This window comes from Pholis gunnellus (assembly GCF_910591455.1).
Source record: "Pholis gunnellus genome assembly, chromosome: 11".
Lineage (NCBI taxonomy): Eukaryota > Metazoa > Chordata > Actinopteri > Perciformes > Pholidae > Pholis > Pholis gunnellus.
The window spans coordinates 802,291-823,007 of record NC_136538.1 but is presented as its reverse complement, the minus strand read 5'-3'; the positions used below and the strand labels follow the sequence as shown (position 1 = coordinate 823,007).

The window sequence follows — 20,717 nt, the reverse complement described above, 5'->3', positions numbered from 1 at the left end:
GGAGAGCCTGGCACATAGTGATTTTGCAGCCCACTGGTGTCGAGCTTATCACTGTAATCATTTCTCATTCAATTTCTGGACAAAGCTCTCACAGTCCACCTGGTTGGACCAGATTTTGGCCAGTGGGAGGGAGGCTGATGGAGAATTATGGTGAAGGTCAACTTTTAGGCCTATTTTCTTAGCGCTCCCCGGCCTTCAGTCCTCCTCTTTACCTTGGGTTGTTTGTCGCCCTCGTCTTACAGGGGCTGTTGAGATGTCTGGCTTTTAAAAACTGTATATTTGGGCTCTCAAGACACTCCCAATACCTGCTTAATATTTAAACTCACAAATAACAAATGTCAGTACTGCTATTATTATTCCACTATTCAGCATGGGGATATTTATGTTTGTGTTGAATCTCTGTTGTAATCCTGTAGTTTATGTTCTGCATTGAAGAGACTAGTGCAGTGCTCGTTGATCGCACGTCTGTTCAGAACAGGCTGATCACTGCTGATCCTCTGGTCCTCAGCAACACACCTGACACGTCATAGATGAGTCACGGCTCATACACTCCGGTTCAGAGAAAACCACCAGGGCCCCAACTAAAAGGGCCCCAAAGATATAGATGTATTCTGATATGAAAAATATTGAAACTTATTGTACCTTAACATAACTTACAAAAGCCCCCCAAAGCACGTAAGAAATATACAACTTAACTGAAGACTACTGTGTACTTCTACTTCAGAGGAAACCATTGAACTCCATTTACCTGACAGAAATGTTACTGGTTACGTTGCAGATTCAGATTCAATTCAAATATGAAACATTGTTATTCATTAAACCATTCAGGATTATTTTAGAATTGAAAGCTCGTGATACCTTGAACAGATATTCAATTAATTTAAATACAATGGGCCTCAAGAACCACCATGTGTAAACAGTCTGCTGTGATCCAAAATGAGTTATTCACTAATGGATTGTAATCATTACTTTGAAGCAATTTGCATTAGACAATCCTATATGAATCACACTTCATAATTATGTTGACATATGTCCTTTTTGACTCTGCAATTTGAAATCTTAGAATTATTCCAAATTGTTCAGTCACCTGTCACCTGTCACTAATCAAGCCACTATATAGACTTCTGCCTCCCAGACACACATTGCCAGATTGTTCTTTGCTTTTCGATGCCAGACTCTCCAGCACTCTATCACAGACTGATCTCCTGCCCCTGTTCTACCCGTGTCGCCTGACTCCCGGTGTGACAGGCCATAGTATACCCCCAGTCCGGACTACACCTGGGGTTAATTAAAGGGGCCTAGGCTAGATTATACCCCGGGTATATTATGGCCTAGGCCAATTTATACTCCGGGGTATAAATTGGCCTAGGCTAATTCATACCCCTCAGGCCAGATTATACCCCCATGATATCAGTGGTGTTGAGTGATATACACAAGAATTACTTAATTTTTCAACATTTTATTGGGGGTTCAGGTTTGTCAGGTAAGTTAAGTGAGAAAGCTAACTGACTTAAATCTTAAAACTCTAAAACATAGACTTTTATTACTTCATCCAGAAAAACAGAAAAAATATTAGACTTCCACAAAGATCAAAGATTACTTCAACTTCTAAGACTAGCAAATCCTTGCTACAATCTAAATATTCAAAGTTAAACACAGAGAGTACAGAGAGTTTAGGCGAGGTTTCCAAAATGTGCATTTGGGCACATTTGGGCACCATGTGTGCCATTTGAATTTTCTCATGTACCAAAATACATATTTAACTTGTATATTACTAATGGTGTTCAATACATCCTAATACAGCAGTTTTGGGCTTTTTTTTTATCTTTTCCCATTCAAAATAACACAAACAAATAAATAAATAAATAGTACAAATTAACGTTAACGTTAGTAAGGGACGGGCCAGGACGTAACAGCTGACACCTTGAAAGGATCCATCTGCACGATCCCCTGTCCCACGATGTACCCCAGGAAGGAGACAGATGAGGAGTGGAATTCACACTTCTATGCCTTAACGAACAGAGAATTCTTAAATAGGCGTTGAAGGACTGCTTGGACATGGTGAATATGCTCCTCTCGGGACTTGGAGAAAATCTGAATGTCGTCCAGGTAGACGAACACCTGCCTGTTTAATTCTCCGGGCCCTGGAAGACGGCTGGGGCATTGGTGAGGCCGAAGGGCATAACCAGGTACTCGTAGTGTCCAGTGGGGGTGTTGAAAGCCGTCTTCCACTCGTCACCCTCTCGGATCCGGACCAAGTGATAGACGTTGCGCAGGTTTAGCTTGGTGAAGATTGTAGCTCCCTCCAGCAACTCAAAGGCAGAAGAGATAAGTGGGAGTGGGTAGCGGTTCTTAATGGTAATGTCGTCGAGGCCCCTGTAGTCAATGCAAGGCCTCAGTGACCCCCACAAAGAAGAACCCCGCACCAGCAGGTGAAGAAGAGGGACGGATGATCCCAGCAGCTAGAGAGGAATTTATGTACGCCTCCATGGCCTCTCTTTCAGCTGCAGATAAGGAATACAGGCGACCCCTGGGTGGAGTGGTGCTTGGTTGCAGGTCAATGGCACAATTATAAGATGGAGCAGTTTGTGACGAATGGGTTGCAGCCCTCAGGTTCTCCAGCATAGCGCTCTGGGGTTCCCACACGGGGCTCGTGTGCTGGAGCGGGCGTCAGAGGGACAGGAGGAGGAGCTGAGACTACATGCTGGGTCAAGGCTGCTGTTAGATGTTGGACCTGAGCGGCTAATGGGTGTAAAATAGCCGAGGCCAGACTATACCCCTCCAGGCAGGGCCGGTCCTTCCTATAGGGATCATAATTTCAGGTAATCTTGATAGTTAGCTATTATAGCAGGGAGTATGAGCACTTACAGTGGGGGAGGGGGGGGTAGACTGATAGTCCTTGATTAGCCATATCCGAGAATATATACATACATCAACTATTCACTTACTTTAGTTAAAAGCAACACATTCATTCACCATAAATCCAAGTGCTGTGAACAGAATAAGGTTGCACATAAGTGACATTACCTTTTTGAACAAAGTTGACCTTTCAATAGCATTTCAGTTGTATTGTAGAGTCACAATTCCTGCTCTCTGAGGGTGTTAACATTATTGTATTACTCATTTACATTTAAATCCAACCCAAAATACATAAGGAGTTGTTCCCAGAGGAGGACGGACAAATTGAACTCTGTATTAATTTCTTTGTCCCTAATGATGGTAATATTGCATACAAAGTATTCCCCAGCCCACAATGAGAGTTCAGAGCAATTCTTTAACTGCTCAGCATTTGAATTTAAAGACATCTGGAGGGAGTTAACAGCGTACAACCAGTCGATCAGAGTTCTGATGCTTAGTGGTTTTTTGTGTTGATAAGTCATCGACGGTAAGATGAAGATGCTGTGTCTTTGTAACGGTGACCTCCAGTGTTATGTATTATAAATGATGTATTGTTGATTGCAGTTCGGTGTAAAGGGCATCGTCAAAAATGGAATTGCTACAATCTGCTCCCACCAGGATGCCATTAATAAATGTTTCTTTTATGGCTGGCCTTCTCTTTGTCTTCTCTCCAGGCATTTTTATTCCTTCAGATGACATCCAGAAACATTTGCATCCATCTCCTTCCAATCGGTTTCATTCCTGATTTACTTAGCAATGGTCTCCTTATGGCCGTCCTGATGATTGAACTTTCAGAAAGGGAAAAATTGTTGCAGTTTAGTATGTATCTGTCATGTAGGACTGATCAATTTGCAAATAATTTCATAGGTAGACGCCACCTAAGAATATGTGTGTTATAAGTGATAATCACACAGAAAAACTTGATGCATAGAAATGCAAGATGCAAATACATGTCACATCAAAAAACAGTGGTTACATCTAAAAGGAGAGATATTCACTGCTTGTGCTTCTCTTTCGATGTCTGCTTTTTCACACCTTATCATTGCTTTCGCATGCATCCTGCCATTATGACTGATTGCAGGGCCAAAGAAAAGAGGAAATCAACAACATCTCATTTGCTTCCTCATTTCTGTGCCTGTTTTCTACTGGCTTAATACAAACACACTTGTCTCTCTACGCAGGCTTGAGAAATGAAGGCGCTGAAAGATGTCACTTTTTGTTGGATTCATGTCATCTTTTAGGAAATACGTGCTGAGTATGCCATAAATTGTGTGTTGTTCATGTGGCTGCACAATGTAATCTTGTGAGTGTATTCATACACTTCAGTGAAACTACCTACACTCCAGTGTTATTGTCATGGCTGTGTTGTTGAGCAAATTCTCTGTGAAATTATTTTCCATTCAAATCTTTGAAAAGTTGAGTGCTACAGCTTGTTTGTTCATCCTTCTCTGCATAATCACGTCCAACTGAGTTTAGAAGGAGGTAAAACATGAGAAAGCTGTTGATCCCGGTCTTTAAGTGATTCATTGTGTTAATGTGTCCAACCATCCTATTTGTTTCTATCGCCTCCATCTAGTTTCACCATCCTGTTTTGAAAGAAAATATAATTAATTAAATACTATACATTAAATATATACAGTGTGCGAATGACCCGTTAGCAATCTACCTAGTTCTCCAGTGTTGCATGCTGAAGTCCTAAGACTCAATTGAAAATAGGTCTGCAAGATTTAATAGATGCAACACAAGGCAATCAAGTAGACTAAACATGCCTCACACACACCACCAAGTCACATGTAGGAACATGTGTCGCTGTACCTAATGCACAGCAGGTCCATCGCAATAATTCAGCCACAGCAAACAGGCCAGAGGTTAAAAATATTCTATCTAATCTTAAAAAAGACTGGGTCACAGAGGCCCAATGTCGAAGCAGAAAAAAATCCACTGCTTCTCAGGTTCTTCGGGAAAACACAACATTTGCATTGTGGATCATTTGCAACATTGGAACCAGGAACAACCAGGTGTTCAATGGTCATATGTGAGAGGAAAATGCCACGTTTTCTTTCTTCATATTTGTGAATAATTCCATTCAATTCAATTCAATTTATTTGTATAGCCCAAAATCCCAAATTTGCCTCATAGGCCTTTACAATCTGTACAACATGACTACAGTTTCAATACTACAGGACATTAGAAGTTTTAAAACATTTTAGTGACAATGTGACAACAAAATGTTGCTATTGAGGCTTTCAGGGCGTCTCAAGTGTCAATCAAGGGTCTCAAACCCCCAAGACCCCCACGGATTTCTCACACTGTATACAATAGATGTCATAAAGCACTAACTACTACCATATATTATTTATTTTCTGTATTCAAAAAGGTATACTCCTAATACAGATATGGCCAATTATGGATATGGTATTACTCAGTCCGTGAATTGGAATAAAAAGGATGACATTACTGGACCAGCACAACCTTGTGCACCTCGTCTATTGAGTGTCAGCGCTGAATGATAAGTTACAGTACTCATTTCGACAGAAATGTATGTGAACATAGTCCCAATTGAAGCGCTCGTGTTATTTAGATAGAAAAAGTCCCCTGGAGTAAGGAAATCAGAAGAAAGACGCTTCTCAGCATATCACAAATCACACCTTGCTTCTTTTTGTTTGGTTCTAATTGTAAGCTGTTTATGGTGTCAGTGGCCAGGATATAGAAGTTACTTCAGCATGTCTGAAGCTTACATTTGGTACTATTTCGATGAGTCAATGCTTTCTAAAGTGCTTCATGCGGCAATTAAAGATTTGTATTTAATTATTTTTGAATGATCAACCTTTAAAATGAAAGGGATCATTGCCCCAAAATCGGTCGGCAGCAATACCAGGAGCCAAGCAATAGCCTGTTCCCAACGCTGCTCTGGTGTGATTTCCTCCCCTTCCTCTGTCACATGCAGGCTCATTAGAGTATACCGCCCACGGCTTGAGAACTACCTTTGCAAAGGTTCACCAAATTTTCCTCACAAACAAATCAGAGCAGACGGGGCTGTTTTTGGGGACGGGGGCTAAAAGAGATGAAGCATTCCAGACAGAGTTAAACATGTTTTAGTAAAAACTCAAATTACAAGTATGAACCTGAAAATGAGCATATGTCCCCTTAAATAGTTTGCCACAGAGTGCCATTGATCTGTGATATGCATGATATTCTTGACAATCACATATGAATGTCCTTTTATGTTTCTCTTTGTGCCTCCTTACTGTAGTTGAACCGTCAGAAACGCTCTCTGAAGAGGAAGAGCATGATGCTGCTGCCCCACCTCAGCCCAGAGATCATCACTGAGCTCAACCTTGATGATGAAGAGGAGGAGGAGAGTGAAGAGCTACCTGCAGCCAGTAATTTCTGCCTCTCTCCCCTGTGCCAGACCAACATCTCAGGTACATGTTGTCTCCAACTCATTGGTATATATATATGTCCCATGAATACCAGCATGTCAACATAGCTCGAGCCACAGAGAAACGGCAAACATATTAGTGGGATTGTTAGCGTTATTCCAGTAACTAATGCTTGTAAAAGTCCGACCTGTTACCGGGCATTGTGTAGTATAGTGTAGTGTGAACATCAGCAAAGAGGCACCACTCAGATTTGATATGTCAGACATGGTATTTCACATGTCATAGGAGTGCTATAAAACAGATATATAATACGTCCTGCTATGTATACCTTAATAAAGTCCCTCTGGTAAACTACACATTCATAACAGAAACCCTGTCATACAAACTTTAGGCAAGGCAAGTTCATTTAAATAGCACATTTCAACAACTCGGTCATTCAAAGTGCTTTACATAAAACATCAAAACCCTCAAATATAATGCAACAAAAACACATTATAAAAGGACATTTAAAACATATTAAACAAGCTTAAAATAGAATCAGTGAAATACAAGAATAAAAGTTACAGTGTAAGAAATTGTTTGATAAAAGGCAGCGGCACACAGAAAAGTGTTCAGCATGGATTTAAAAGAAGTAAGAGTTGCAGCTGACCTGCATTTTTCTGGGAGTTTGTTCCAGATATGTGGAGCATAAAAACAGAATGCTGCTTGTCCATGTTTAGTATTGACTCTGAGGACAGAAAACACACCTGACCCAGACCAAGTGAGAGGTTTGGATGGTTCATAATGTAGCAGAAGATCAGAAATAAACCAGTCAGGAGTATTTTGATTATTTTAAAATGAATTGACACAAACTCTGACATCCTGCGGGACAGTTAGATGCGTGGAACTCCTATCCACAACCCACACTACATACTCTGTCACTTGTTTACATTTATTAACTCAAATGTTGTGCCTTTGACCTTCTTCTGAAATATATAAATTTGACCTCATTAAGTCTAATGAAAAACATCATTGATAAATAAGTCCATCCATTGAGTGCTGCAGGAATGATGTAGGCCAACCCAGCAGGGAACACGCTGGTTCCCTCCACAAACAGCCAATGGGATTCTTCCATTAGATTCTGGATTATTGCAGAAAATGATCTCTGTGGAAAACAGACGTTGATGATATTTAAATGTTTTGTTCAGCATGAAAATTCTCACAAATCAACACCACTTTTATGATTTTTGAAGCTTGAATACAATCAGCAGAAGTAAAAAGTTAACGTCAGGCTATGAAGGAACTCCATCACGGTCACATGACTTCATGTCACCACCACTAAGCTAAAGGAGGACTAGTGAGGACGTTTAGTCATCTCATTTAGACTCTTGTTAGCAACCACCTTTTTAAAATCTCTTCAGCTTGTGTTAACCACAGACCTTATTTCAGGCTTCTGACCAAAAACACATTGAGAAAGCCCACTGACTTTGAGGCAAAGGAAGAGTCTTAAAGTGTCTCAAGTACACTCAACTATTTCCAGCTGCCTCTGGGAAATGTCATGGTCGATCAGCAATTATACGTCAGGTGATAATGGATTCACACTTCATGACGCTGTTCCCATCATGTTATTCAAGACTGTAGGCACTATAAAGGAGTGATAATCGTGCCGTTTGCAAATAATATACTATGATGTAGAAGATATACAGACAGACGTTGCCTTGCTCTAAGAGTTTTGGCTGATTTCGTTGAACATTCACAGTTGCATGTTGATGGACAGCTGGTCAACACACTTCCTGCCATTGAACAAAGAGGATACTCTCACTCTACAAGTTTACACTTTAATCAGACTAGTGCAGTTTTACTAGTGTGGGCTGAATGTTTGGCCTGTGGTGCTGCTGCTTACGGCTTATACAAACAACTTCACAGTTACTGGAATTTAACGTTCAGCAAGGTAATCAACCTGGGTCTGGGGCCCCAAAGTAAAAGAGCCCCAAACAGCTTTAGATTTATTATGATGTTTAGTTGTGAAAAATACTGAAAGATCTTACTATTCTTACTCATTGTACCCCAAAATAACTTACTACTTCAGAGGAAAACATTGTAGTACTACTTTTACCTGACAGAGAAATGTTACTGGTTACGTTTCACATTTGACTCAACAATTTAAATATGATGCATTATCATTTATTAAACTACCCAGCGTCATATTGGAATTGAAAGCTCCACCTTCAACACACGTTCAGTAAATCTAAATTCATCGTACTTATAATGCCTCTCTAGTTCAAGTAAAGAGTGACAAACATTTTAATGCAGGACTTTTTCTGTGTGGTATCAATAATACTTCTATCACTGTCAATACCAACATTCAAAGTTAGAAGGAGGGTGAAAAGTAAAGCAGGGCGGCGTAAAATCACAAAATCCCACTAAAAGCCCACCCAGTGTGAAGCAGATCAGCTGAGCAGTTCTTGACAGTCAGACAAAGATTCCTTGTTTTATAGTTACATAAAGGTCTCAGCTGGGTGTGATCACAGAACATCTGTTGTCATTTCTGAGCTGAGCATATCACAGGCGGGGTCCTGCCATTGTCCATACTGTTCATCTGTTCAGACATTTCTTTAGCATTTCCATTTAATGTGAGAATCCTTGACAATACATGTCCTACTCAGCAAAGGGCACCCCCCCCCAAAAAAAGTCAGTGACCGTTTCCTCATAAATGTCCCAGTCCTGCTGTGAGCTGCTTTGTAGTTACAGATTTAAACTCTGTCATTTCAAAAATTTCAGGACAAAAGTGTTTCCCAAATTTCCTGTGCAAAGAAATTCATTTGATGTAGTTAACACATAAAGCAATAACAATACAGTGTGATGGCGAAGCATTGTTTGATTCCTCAGTATATTCATAGCCATTACATTTAATTTGGCAAACACATATCACAAAGAAATAAATGAATGGCTAACGCAGTATATTGACCTGTGTTCTCAGATTTTCTCTTTTGTTCTGGGGTAAATTATTCCCAATCTAAAAGCAACACAAATCGTGTATCTGATCACATGGTGTGTACGTTGGCCTCAGATACTCAGTTACTGTGATAGAACTAGTATTACATTAAAGGTCGGATACATTAACCTCGGCTGGACAGTTTACTGTGTAGTTTGATAGCATTGATCAGGTGACAACAACCTCATCCAAACATCCAAATGACGTAAACAATCTCAGTGAGGACTCCACCAGGGGAACTTTATTGCAAATACACTCAATATGATAAACAACCATTGGTGCGTGTAAGAAAGAGCCATGTTTAACACGACTTTGATTTTCTTTGTTTCAGAGCTACAATATAAGTTGGAGAAACATCAAGCAGTCGCTGACCTCGGGGCCGTGAGAGAACAACTGAGGGAAACCAGGGAAGAAGTAGGTTTGAGATTCTTCCTTTTGTCCAGCACTGTTTCTGTCATGATGATTGCAAACACAATGCATTTTTGCTCATAATGAATTTATGTCAACAGCAAGGTTACCAAATTGTTCAGACGTGATACTGAGAGAAGGTTCTCCTCTTCTTTTGTGACTGGTTTTTAGTCCTGCACACGCTGGTTCCCTCCACAAACAGCCAATGGGATTCTTCCATTAGATTCTGGATTATTGCAGAAAATGATCTCTGTGGAAAACAAACATTGATGATATTTAAATGTTTTGTTCAGCATGAAAATTCTCACAAATCAACACCACTTTTATGATATTTGAAGCTTGAATACAATCAGCAGAAGTAAAAAGTTAACGTCAGGCTATGAAGGAACTCCATCACGGTCACATGACTTCATGTCACCACCACTAAGCTAAAGGAGGACTAGTGAGGATGGTTTTTAGTCCTGCACCTGTAGCCAACTTAGTTTGGATGTTTTGCACACTAACCACCTGCATTACTCATCCAGCAGCAAAGTTCAGAATGATTTCAATTATTGCTGGTAAATGCAACATGTCTAACACTTAGGCATGGTTTTAACCTCGGATAACTGTGACTCATCAGTAACAACAACACAGGCACTGCAGTATCTCTATATTTGTACTGGCAAGCTGACTTTTGTTCTGAGGTGCAGTGAATTCAGCTAACTTTTTTGTGCTATTTTCTTCACCGTAGCTGGTAGCATCTGTCTCTGTTTGAGTTAGTTTTGTCACACCGAAGGCAGAAATGGAGCAATGACTTGTTATTAGGTCTAAGGAAGTTACATTTACACTAGGCCTTGCAGATATACCAGCGACCAAAAGGCCAAAATGTGTGCTGTATGGCAATGGTTCCAAGAAAGGATGTGGGCCCATCTGAACCCCAGTGAACTCCTCACTCCCCTCCTGCAGGGTGGACTTACTCGCGCTACATGGTTTTCTGGTCTGGGGTCCTATTGCGTTGCCCATCTCCTTCCTCCTCCTCTCTCTCTTCTTGCTCTACCTTCCCTCTTGACATTCAGCAACCAATCAGAAGGACAAATCACCATGTGACCATGATAGTTTTCTCCCAGAAGACGTTTGTCAGGACTCGGCACTACATTGCCAGACTGTCAGTATGTTACTGTAGGCTTGGAGAACACCAAAGATGACAGTATAACACTGGATTATTTTCAACCCGACCAGTTTCCATATGTTTCCTCAATGGAGCTGTACAAGGCTAAACTTTGGATGCTTTTCAAAAGACCAAACTCCATTTACTACACGTCATGGACACTTTGCGTACGTGTACATATTTGTGGTGCGTTTTCCTCCCCAACAACCAGCTGTTGGTTGATTCATATAAAAAAGAAATGACTCTGTTGTTTTGGTCCAGCGGCCTCCTGAATGAGAAAGGAGTGACTTAAAATGTTATTTGTTAAAACCTTGTTTGTCATCTCCATTTTAACAATGACAGTGATTTCTATAAAACAGAACTCATAAAATTCCCTGTATTGTTCTTCTCCACTCTCTTCCTCCTTACTTTTGCAGCTGCTGAAAGAGAAACACGATAACACTGTTTTAATTGCTGAGACAGTAAGGCAAAAGAAACTCCTGGGCAAATATAACAGAGGTTAGTTTGTGTGTGTGTGGGGGGGGGTCACTGATAATCTTACATCAAATATGCTAATCATGAGCATGGTCTTATTTGCTAGTATTGTGTAGACTACATTTTTCACTTTACTGGTAAATGGTATGAATGACCCCACCTGGAAATCGTCCCGTCCAGTGTCTCAGTTTGCGGTGGAGGAATATGAGGCCTTACAGGACACCTTGAAGCTGGAGAGGGACCTGAGGACAGAGGCAGAAGGCTTTGCCACAGCGGTGAGTTTTTTATAATAACCTTCTGTGGTCCTCTTTAATTCTAAGTTTGATGACTTTCACTATGCTGTTTTGTCGCTTGTAACAACGTGTCCTTCCTGACTGTCTTCCATATGGGGGAATATCCATTTTCCTTTATTCAGATGGTGGTTGAGCAAACAAAGCTGAAGAGACAGAGTCAGATCCTGATGCAGAGCTCCTCGCCCAGTCAAGCTGTACAGGAAGCCCTCAGCCAGGTCACCAGACTGACCCAGGATCTGGAGACACAGAGGCTGGAGCACCAGAACCAGGTCCGTGTACACAACTCCTTCACAAAGTAGACTAATTTATGGATGTAACATTACATATAGAGTTTGGCGTCTTTGGTTCTTGATTGGACATGGAAGACTGAGGAGGTGGTGAATACAACATCTGTACAGAATGCAATTCAGTTCATTTTTTTTTATGTGGCATCAAATCAGAACTAAAATATAGTTATCTGGAGAGGCTATTCATATAGAGCAGTACTTTATCATTTACAGTGACCCAACATTCCCTCATGAGCAAGATCTGGGGTGACAATGGCAATACAAAATATAACCCAATAAAAACCTGTCTCTGGTTGGGCTGAGAGACGGAGAGAGAGAGCAAGGGTGTAGGTTTGCACATGGACATAATTGTCCCTACCAAACTCGTTCACATTACCGTTGGAGTGAACACACACACACACACACACACACACACACACACACACACACAGAGGAGCAGAATCGCTTGTTGACCGGCACAGAGAAATGTGCCTCTGGTGTGAACAGCACGACTGTAACCAGCTATGAGGTCACCGAAGTCCAAACCTCAAATGTTGTGTTTTCTTTCACATAACTAGTCATTTCCACCATAAATGAATGCAGCAAATGAAGTATTTTTATGCTCAGCATTAATTAGACCCCCACCAATGTTGAAACCAAACCTACGCCCTTGAAAGATAGAGGGAGAGAGGATGCTAGTTCTTCAGGTGGAAGTTGAGCCTCACTTTGAGATGTCTTCTCCTAAAAAAACTCATATGCTCTTGTCATTTGGGGACTTTTGGATTGAATTACATTCTCAATGTGTAGTTCTCTTAAAAGAAAAAAAAACCCAAACCCAAATTTGAGGCAGTGGCAGAAGAGTGCAGAAGATCAGGCTTCAGTGTGTGGTGGACCATGACCACCATGACTTCAGCCTTTTGGTGCTAAATGAATCAGTGCTGTCACTGTTTGCTGATTCATTCTGCGGCTCAAACATGTCTGACGACAGTGTAAGAAGAATACTCTTTTTCATCTTTTGAAATGGAAATAACACATTATACAAAACAAACATTCACAGAATAATAAAAGTTCCAAGCAGATTATTGATATTGTGGTTGCCTGAACACACCAGGATCTGGTATGCAAAGCGACAAACCTCAGCTCCAGACAGCAGTCGACCAAAATTGCTTGTGTGCATATTCATTCATGCTTTACTCATTAGAAACAAAACCATAGTGTGGCATCACCAGGGGCCAGGTGGTAGATGGGTGCTACCTCCTCTTTAATGATCAGCAGCCACACCACAAGATGGCCGCCGATGCACCAACTACAGCTCCCAGAAGGCCTCACCACTCACCCAGGTGTGAATGTTTAAGTCACCTGATTGAGGCCGGACTGGAGAGCTGCAGGAGGAGAAAGAGCACACGGCTGGAAGGAGCTCCGAGAACTAACCTGGACTGGAGAACGGCGTAAAGAAAAGTACAAAGCCAGACTGAGGGTTGAAAGGAAGAAGACCCGGTAGCCGGTGAAACCGAGGACACACGAAGTTGAGTTTTTTTAATACTGTTCAGTTGAACACAGCTTTATCTCCTCTTGGACGCTTTTTGTTTGTTTTGGACTTTTTGAGTTTGATAACGAGAATTACCTGAGTTGCCCCGTACAATAAGAATACAACTTGACCCTTTTCTGGCAACCTTTGATTTTTGCCTGTTTCTATGAATTACCTTGCACCACCCCACCCTAGCCTGCCATATTGACCTCTCATGACATTACAATAGTTAAAAAAAAAAAATTATTACATATATGACACCTCCTATGCGTTACACCTGTAGTGCCTCTGATTGATATGTATCAAAACAGGAATTATTTAGCCGGTTAATTACATAGGGGGGAAATACCTGGTGAATTATCACAGGCCATGATGGTAAAACCTAGGGGCCATGACCTGCCAGATTGATGATTAAAAGCAGCGTAGCCTCCAGCTTCCTCCCTCCTCCTCTGCCACTGATGGAAACAATTAGAGCTGAGTGGGATCACTGATCCCTGCTGGTGCTGGGTGGAGGTGAGCCATACCCTTCATTTGAGGAACAATTAAAACACTGGTTAAGGAACTGGGGTTGGGGAGCGGATGACTGAATGTCAACTGCCAGCTACCCAATGCTATATCAAAAATCATCGCCATAGGATCTGCAGCCGCCACGGCCAACACAATGCTGCAGAGCTCATTGTACGTGAACATTTCTTTCTTTATGACTTTATTTCTTTCTTTATATAGTTACAGGTTGTTCATGTTGATTGAAGGTCTGTTCAGTGAACAATACGCTAGTTCAGTTTCAAAAGTGTACAAGCCCATAGTGGTGAACAATGAGTGTGTGTTGTGCTTCCTACATTGTCAGATAAAGCAGATGGAGGACAGGCTGCAGAGCTGCGAGGCTCAGAGGGAGCTGATGGCATTGAGGCGTAAACTGGAGCTCGTGGAAGAGGAGAAAAGGGAGTACAGTGACAAACGCTCCAAGGCTGAACTGGAGGTCAAGGATCTGCGGTCTACAGGTGAAGACATATTTGGAACTGTTAGGATAGGACGCACTGTGGAGCTTCGTGCTGTACTCTATACGAGCTCTCAGCAGGCAACAGGCCCCCTTTGATTCACAGTATGACCATGAGATTAGTTGTTTTTCCTGCTCTTGGTGCTGTTACTGTGTGTCTACTGTAACTGAATGTGTTTCAGTTGAGGAGCTCCAGAAGAAGCTGCAGGCAGTGACCAACCCGCCCCCAGCTCCAGCACCTCCACCTCCCCCGGCACCTCCACCTCCTCCAGCCCCAGCTCCGGCCTCTAACCCACTCAGGTCTGATCACACACAATACGCTCTGCACGTCATCAGTCAGGCAAATCCTTTTTACTTTGATCAAGTACATTTCCAGTGAAACATATTTTTTGGTAAGCACCAGAAACCGCTGTTTGAAGCCATTGGTTGACTATGAAGCCTCACTGTTGGCCTTTAGCAACTGTTTTTCACTCAACTCAGCAGGTGGAATTAGCTCTGATGCAGTCACTGAGAGAACTGTCTGTCTGGTTTTCTTTTTTCATTAAAATATTTTTAAAAAGCTGATGGATGACTGTGATCGAAACCTTTATTTGTTCCTGAAAGGATGTTTGATGAGTAGGGACCAAATGGAAACACAGGGATGCTGTGAAGGCAGCTGCCTAAATAACAACCAGTTGATCTTCATGTGTGCCTCCCATTGTAGTTTGCTGTTGTCATTGATCCGAAAGAGAAGAGACATCAGTACTGACATCCCACTGGTGGTCCAGGACTCAGCCAAGGCACCAGGTACACATCAAACATCCACATAATGTGCATTATATCATGCAGGTCTTTGTTTATTGTGCTTAAGTATAAAGCACCAGTATTAATGCAAAATATGCAATTAAAGGTACACTGTGTAATACCTGGCCACCTGCTCCAAAGAAATCAGGGGCAGCACTATACCACTGGGTCTGATCAACATCTCACTTAACAGTTATAGAAAAAGAGAACCAAATCCACAAAACTCAACCAAACTGCTGAAACTCTGAGAGCCGTTCAGAATAACACTGCTATCCTTCTTCACTTGTGGCTTTGGCTTATAGTTTACGTTAGCCATCTGTGTGCCACTAACCGGGGCTGTACGGTCCGTGTACATCTTGATATGTTGGTGGCGTGCTGGGTCTATCCTATCTGACGGAGGAAACAGAACGTTTGCTTATCCAGTGTGGAGACTGGGAAGTCCCCAGAGATCAGGATCTCGGCACTGGCTTTGAGCAGAACAGAGCTGAAGAAAACCTGGGCTTGTTCTTATTTTTCTGATGAGTAATGCTCTGGCATTACGGAGGGCCTTCTTATATGTTCTAAGACTGTCTCGCCAAACTAACCGAGATTCTTCCAAATTGGTGGAACCCCATATCATTTCAAGTTTTCGTGATGTTTGCTTAAATTTGCAGGCTTGAGGGTTATACCATGGAGCAAACCTGTTTTATTATCTTCTTTTTTTAGAGGAGTAATAGTCTAGTGTCATTCGCAGTGAGCCTGTAGCACTATCGACAAGATGATCAATCTGGGACGGACTAAAGGAGTCCTCTGTTTTGTTGAGACAAGGTCGAGGGTGTGCTGACAGAAGCCAATCTAAGAATGAGAAACGTATTCTCATTCTCTGGAAAAGATGCAAGGTCTCCACCACCATAGAGCCTCTGAAGCTTTGCTTACTGAGGCGATCATCATCAACGTCTATGAATATCAAAATCACTAATCATCAATAAGTACTTTTTCTGCTTTAAGGACTAGACTTGAAACTAAATTCAGATGGGAAAATCTAAATATGTACCGGTAGTAAAGTATACAAATACAATTGTCTGTAGTGTTTTCCAGGTTGGGTGTTAAAGAGTAGGAACAAATCTTTCAAACAAGTTATAATTTAGTCCATAATCTGTAACTCGTACTTAAATTCAAACATCCTGGGTATATTTTCTCTATGCGACGTATATTCATTTTGTATTTTAAAGGGCTGCTATTTGTCATGCATGCCGGTGTAGGAAAACTGGTCTTGAATCCTTTTCGGCTTTTCTTTTGCAAATCGATGTCACTTTTGTGTAGAAGGACAAATGTTGAAGCAAGTGGTGCATTTGAAATTTTAACTCAAATCTCAATCATTGGCCTATTAGGTCAACATGATAAATTCTTCAGTTTGTGCAGACAAAAGGGAAGCCTTGACTGGAGCAGGTGGATCGTCCATGTTGACTGAACAGGGTATACCGTGTCCTCATTTCCTTAAATGAATATACGAGTCCTCAATTGGTCGCTTCGCACGTGGTATTTTTTGGAATCGCATACAGGGTTGAATATGTGCCACCCAAGGATCTTCTACTCTGACACCTGAATAATGGTCTCTTTCAGAGCACTTGGGAGGGAAATATTTTACTATTACTTTTAACACAAAATACTTTTGGTGTGACATTTTAAAGATATCTTCTGACAATAGTTCCATTGTGTATGCAGTTGAATGTTCTCTGTTAGAAAATTATATATTCACATTTTTTGCCAATGGGCTGCCTTATTGCAGCATTATGTTTTTTGATCCCATCTTTTGTGAACTTGATAAACCTTATCCTCACAGAAAGTTGGCTGGAAATTGCTGAATAGTGTTTGTTTTTAGACAGTGTGCAGAAATTAATTTTAGAATAATTTTGTTAACCTCACACACTCTGAAATCTAAATGTGCGCTTTAAATATTACAAAATTAACATCCACAGCAATGACTATTTATTTTACCACGAATAAAGCCAAATCCACCCGAAAACAGCATTTACAGTAATCCAGTTCACTCAATGTTTATGGCATTATTTATGGCATTATTACGAGGGAAATGCTGGAGCACAAAAACTTCCTTGATTGGTCCTGGGGGCTTGTTATTTTCAAGCTTTCAGATCCAAATGAGCTTTATTTCAAGTGCAGAGCTAATTATGCCTGTGAATTACACAGTGCCTCTCAAAATCATTTAAACTCACTTTAGTTCTTGGCACTGGCTCCCACTGAGGCAGGCTCCTGTTTAGTATCAGTGAAGCCGTTAAATACGACGTGTTTGTTTAAAAAAAAAAGCACCGTGTGTGTGTGTGTGTGTGTGTGTGTGTGTGTCCCAGAAACAGACATCAGGCAGCAGGCAGTGGAGGAGATGATGCATAGGATCAAGAAAGGCGTTCAACTTCGACCTGTCAGCCAGTCACCTAATAGAACCAGGAGACGGGTACCTTCAATAATCCTCTCACACGGTGTATTACCCTGGCAATGTCTGCAACCTGCTGTGTTTTTACAGCCAGTTCATTAAAGCTGCAGTTTAGTGTCAGTGAACTGTCAGTAATATAAGAATAATCCAATAAAAAACCCTCTAAAGGAAGCATCCTGATCAGACGCTTGAACCACCTCAACTCTGAAGTTTGACAATCGGTCGGGTCCAGCTCGGGGTTCTAGCACTCTGGAATAAACATTCCCGGGGAGCAGTTTGACACCCCGCTAACTGGAGCACACCCTACCGGCCCTTTTTTTTTTTTTAAAAAGCTTGAGCAGTGCTTGTTTCGGAACGTGCAGATTGCTTGGCCTCAGGTGTCGCTGCTCACAGCTTTCTCGAGAATTGCTCATCAAAACGACTTCACACTCGGCACGGCGCTTTGTTTTGGTCCTGAGCAATACACCTGCCATGACGTAGTTGCATCCCTTAGCGATGCTAGAGTATACGCTGCATTTGGGGGCAAAAGCTCGCACTAACATCTACCCTTTCGGACTGACGGCACATAAGTTATGAAATCCTTTAAAAATGAGGATAAAGGTTCCAAACCTTTTTGTTTTCTACAATAATGGACAGCTCGAATGTTGCTCAGGGGTGAAATATTCCCTCATCACGAAAACCCAGCCGATGATGCTTCAAGAGGATTGAAGGCAGAAAATCATTACAGTCTGCAGAGATGTCTCACCATGACTAAAATAGACGGAAGATGTGAAAACATGAAATGGGAGTCATTAAAGGAAGTGCGTGTGCATTTTTGCCATGATTGTGACAGAAAATGTGTTATTTTTGTCAATCACTAAACCACATTGTACATTGTTAAGCATATATTGTTCCGAGCTCTTAAATCCATCAGTGTGTGGGATTATCTGAGAGCTTCTTGTTTTGATAAAACATGACTTAAGGCCAAGACATCTTTTAGTCTGCATGTTCCTCCGCCACAACAACGCTGCCAAATTAGATAGCATTAGGACCTGCTCTATGAGGTAATTATAAATAATGAGGATGGGAAAATTGACGTGACTCAAAATGATTGTGTTTACACATTTGCTTCTTGTAGAAAGCATACATCCTCGTGCTTGCCTACAGTGTCTCGTCTCTGTGGTAAGAGGTGCAGTTTAGCCTCTAAGTGCTGAATGAGGAAAAATAAGTATAATGTGTCAGACTGCTGTTTATTTACCAAACCCGTCTTGTTCCTCCTATTTTCCTTTTACCAGATGGAGAGGCTGCCCTCTAATTCTGCCATTCAGGAACTCAAAGGAATCATGGTAATGGGAATTTAAAACAATCCAATGTCCTCACAAGCCATCTTTGACTGGTTGAACTTTCACTGTGTTTACACCAAAGGACAGGCTTTGGATTCTTCACTGTACATGGATGTGTTCACACCAGAATTTATTATTAAAAAAAAGATCAAATTCAACAAAGGTTCAGCTAGTCGGATGTATTAAAGGAAGAAATAGTGCTACTGCAACATTTAAAGAGCTGCAGTCAATGTTGACATACTCTACATACACAATGAAGAATGAAACGAGCACATTATTTTACTGTGCTACTGTTGATTATGCGTCCACTCCAAAGTTTCTTCAAGATCTACTCATTTTGAGCTCCGTTGTTCCTGAACACACCATCATCACCACCATGCATGTGTTTTTTGTTGAATCTGTCAAGGAGAATTTCAGTAGAACCTCCCCCCAACCAAAGGCAGCGTCTCCGTCAACAAACCACGATGAGCAGCTGCAGAGGATCCTGCTGAGACGACGGGATGCACTGGAGTCCCAACACAGCGCCAGTGAGTTTCTCCTCCTTCACTTTAAACTGTCTGTGGGCTATAATGCATCTACAACATAAAAAATGTCAAATATCAGTTAGAATTGGATTCCCTCAAATGTTTGGCCTTTGTTGAAAAGGTAGTGTACGTGTGATTTTGTGGATTTTTGTGACCGAGGTTGAAGTGAATATAGAGCTCTCATTAAAGCCGAACTGTACTTCTCTCATGGGCTTTAATGTGAACTTGTATACTTTCAAAGTGGCTGGCACTATAGCAACAAATCAGACCACACCTGTGTCCAAAATGACAAAGTCAAATCTAATCATCTGATTTGTCACCAGTCATACACAGTGCAACGTGGCAAATTCTTTTGTGCCCAGCTCCAGAAAACCGCCAACAAATAAAGAAAATAGAATTAGATCAATGCTATAGAAGCAGTCAAATAAGTACGTTTCAGGGAAATGAAAAGGCAAACGATGAATCAGTATGATCATGAGTTGGTATGGCAGTTTGATGAATTATAATTATTAGTTATACATTTTCTGTAGTGAGATAGTGTGAAATAATGAAAGTCACCGGTTCAGGAGCAGTGTCACCATTCATAAAAATGATGGTGGAGAAGTTGATCTTGAACACAATCTGTGATAGTGTCTTCAGAATCTCAGCATAGTCTTTCTTACCTGCTGTAGTCTGAGAAGTAATAACACTAATAGTTTCACTGAGTGTTTGTATATTTGTGCAGGTCTCCATTCCATCCTGTCCCCGACTGTGTGAGGGGTGCCACCAGGCTGAGGTCGGCCCTGACGTGAGGATCCACCCATAAACTGTAGACTGGATGTGGGTGGCGGAAGATCACATGACGCAAATCATTGTCTAGCATTTCATTTTACACAATGCATTTAAAATAATCATTTCAGACTGTATTGTAAGGATTTCCAAATTGGAAAATAAATGAGAGCAGTAATGATGGTGGTTTTAATAAAGACAGAGGTTACGTAACACCTGAACTATGAACAAGTGTGTCATTGATTTACATTGAGTTCATTTCAGTGAAATGAATGTGTATCCCACACCACCTGTGCAGGGTTCATTCAGCTCTTTTTGTGATACTGAAGGTAAAGCCCAATTCATTGTTTGCACTGCGGGGAACAGTGGAGCGTTTTGTAGCCTTGAGCATCTGCCAAAGCAAAGTATGTTTCTGGATCGTTCTCCCTAGACCAGTGTTGACCTTGTAGCCTCCCTGTGAGCAATTACAGGCCACCGTGGCAGACTTTGCTTCCACTCTTACCCACACTCGCTCACTTACAAAA

General features: G+C 41.4%; 1 protein-coding gene across 2 annotated transcripts in view; it reads left to right on the top strand.

The window, feature by feature from the left end:
* shtn1 (shootin 1) overlaps positions 1 to 20,403 on the top strand; it is a gene marked incomplete at its 5' end in the record, with an annotated part of 38,920 nt that extends 18,517 nt beyond the window's left edge. The window contains 12 exons of one of the 2 annotated variants that reach the window (XM_079169396.1): positions 6,152 to 6,323; positions 9,587 to 9,669; positions 11,227 to 11,308; positions 11,465 to 11,559; positions 11,700 to 11,846; positions 14,219 to 14,372; positions 14,551 to 14,668; positions 15,072 to 15,154; positions 17,497 to 17,600; positions 18,854 to 18,904; positions 19,308 to 19,428; positions 20,150 to 20,403. In XM_079169396.1, coding sequence (XP_079025522.1) covers positions 6,152 to 6,323; positions 9,587 to 9,669; positions 11,227 to 11,308; positions 11,465 to 11,559; positions 11,700 to 11,846; positions 14,219 to 14,372; positions 14,551 to 14,668; positions 15,072 to 15,154; positions 17,497 to 17,600; positions 18,854 to 18,904; positions 19,308 to 19,428; positions 20,150 to 20,181 — 1,242 coding nt within the window. In that variant the 3' untranslated portion in view covers positions 20,182 to 20,403. Of the gene's footprint in view, positions 1 to 6,151; positions 6,324 to 9,586; positions 9,670 to 11,226; positions 11,309 to 11,464; positions 11,560 to 11,699; positions 11,847 to 14,218; positions 14,373 to 14,550; positions 14,669 to 15,071; positions 15,155 to 17,496; positions 17,601 to 18,853; positions 18,905 to 19,307; positions 19,429 to 20,149 lie in introns of those variants that run through there. The other variant, XM_079169395.1, reaches the window with a different exon arrangement.
* Between the last annotated feature and the right edge of the window lie 314 nt (positions 20,404 to 20,717).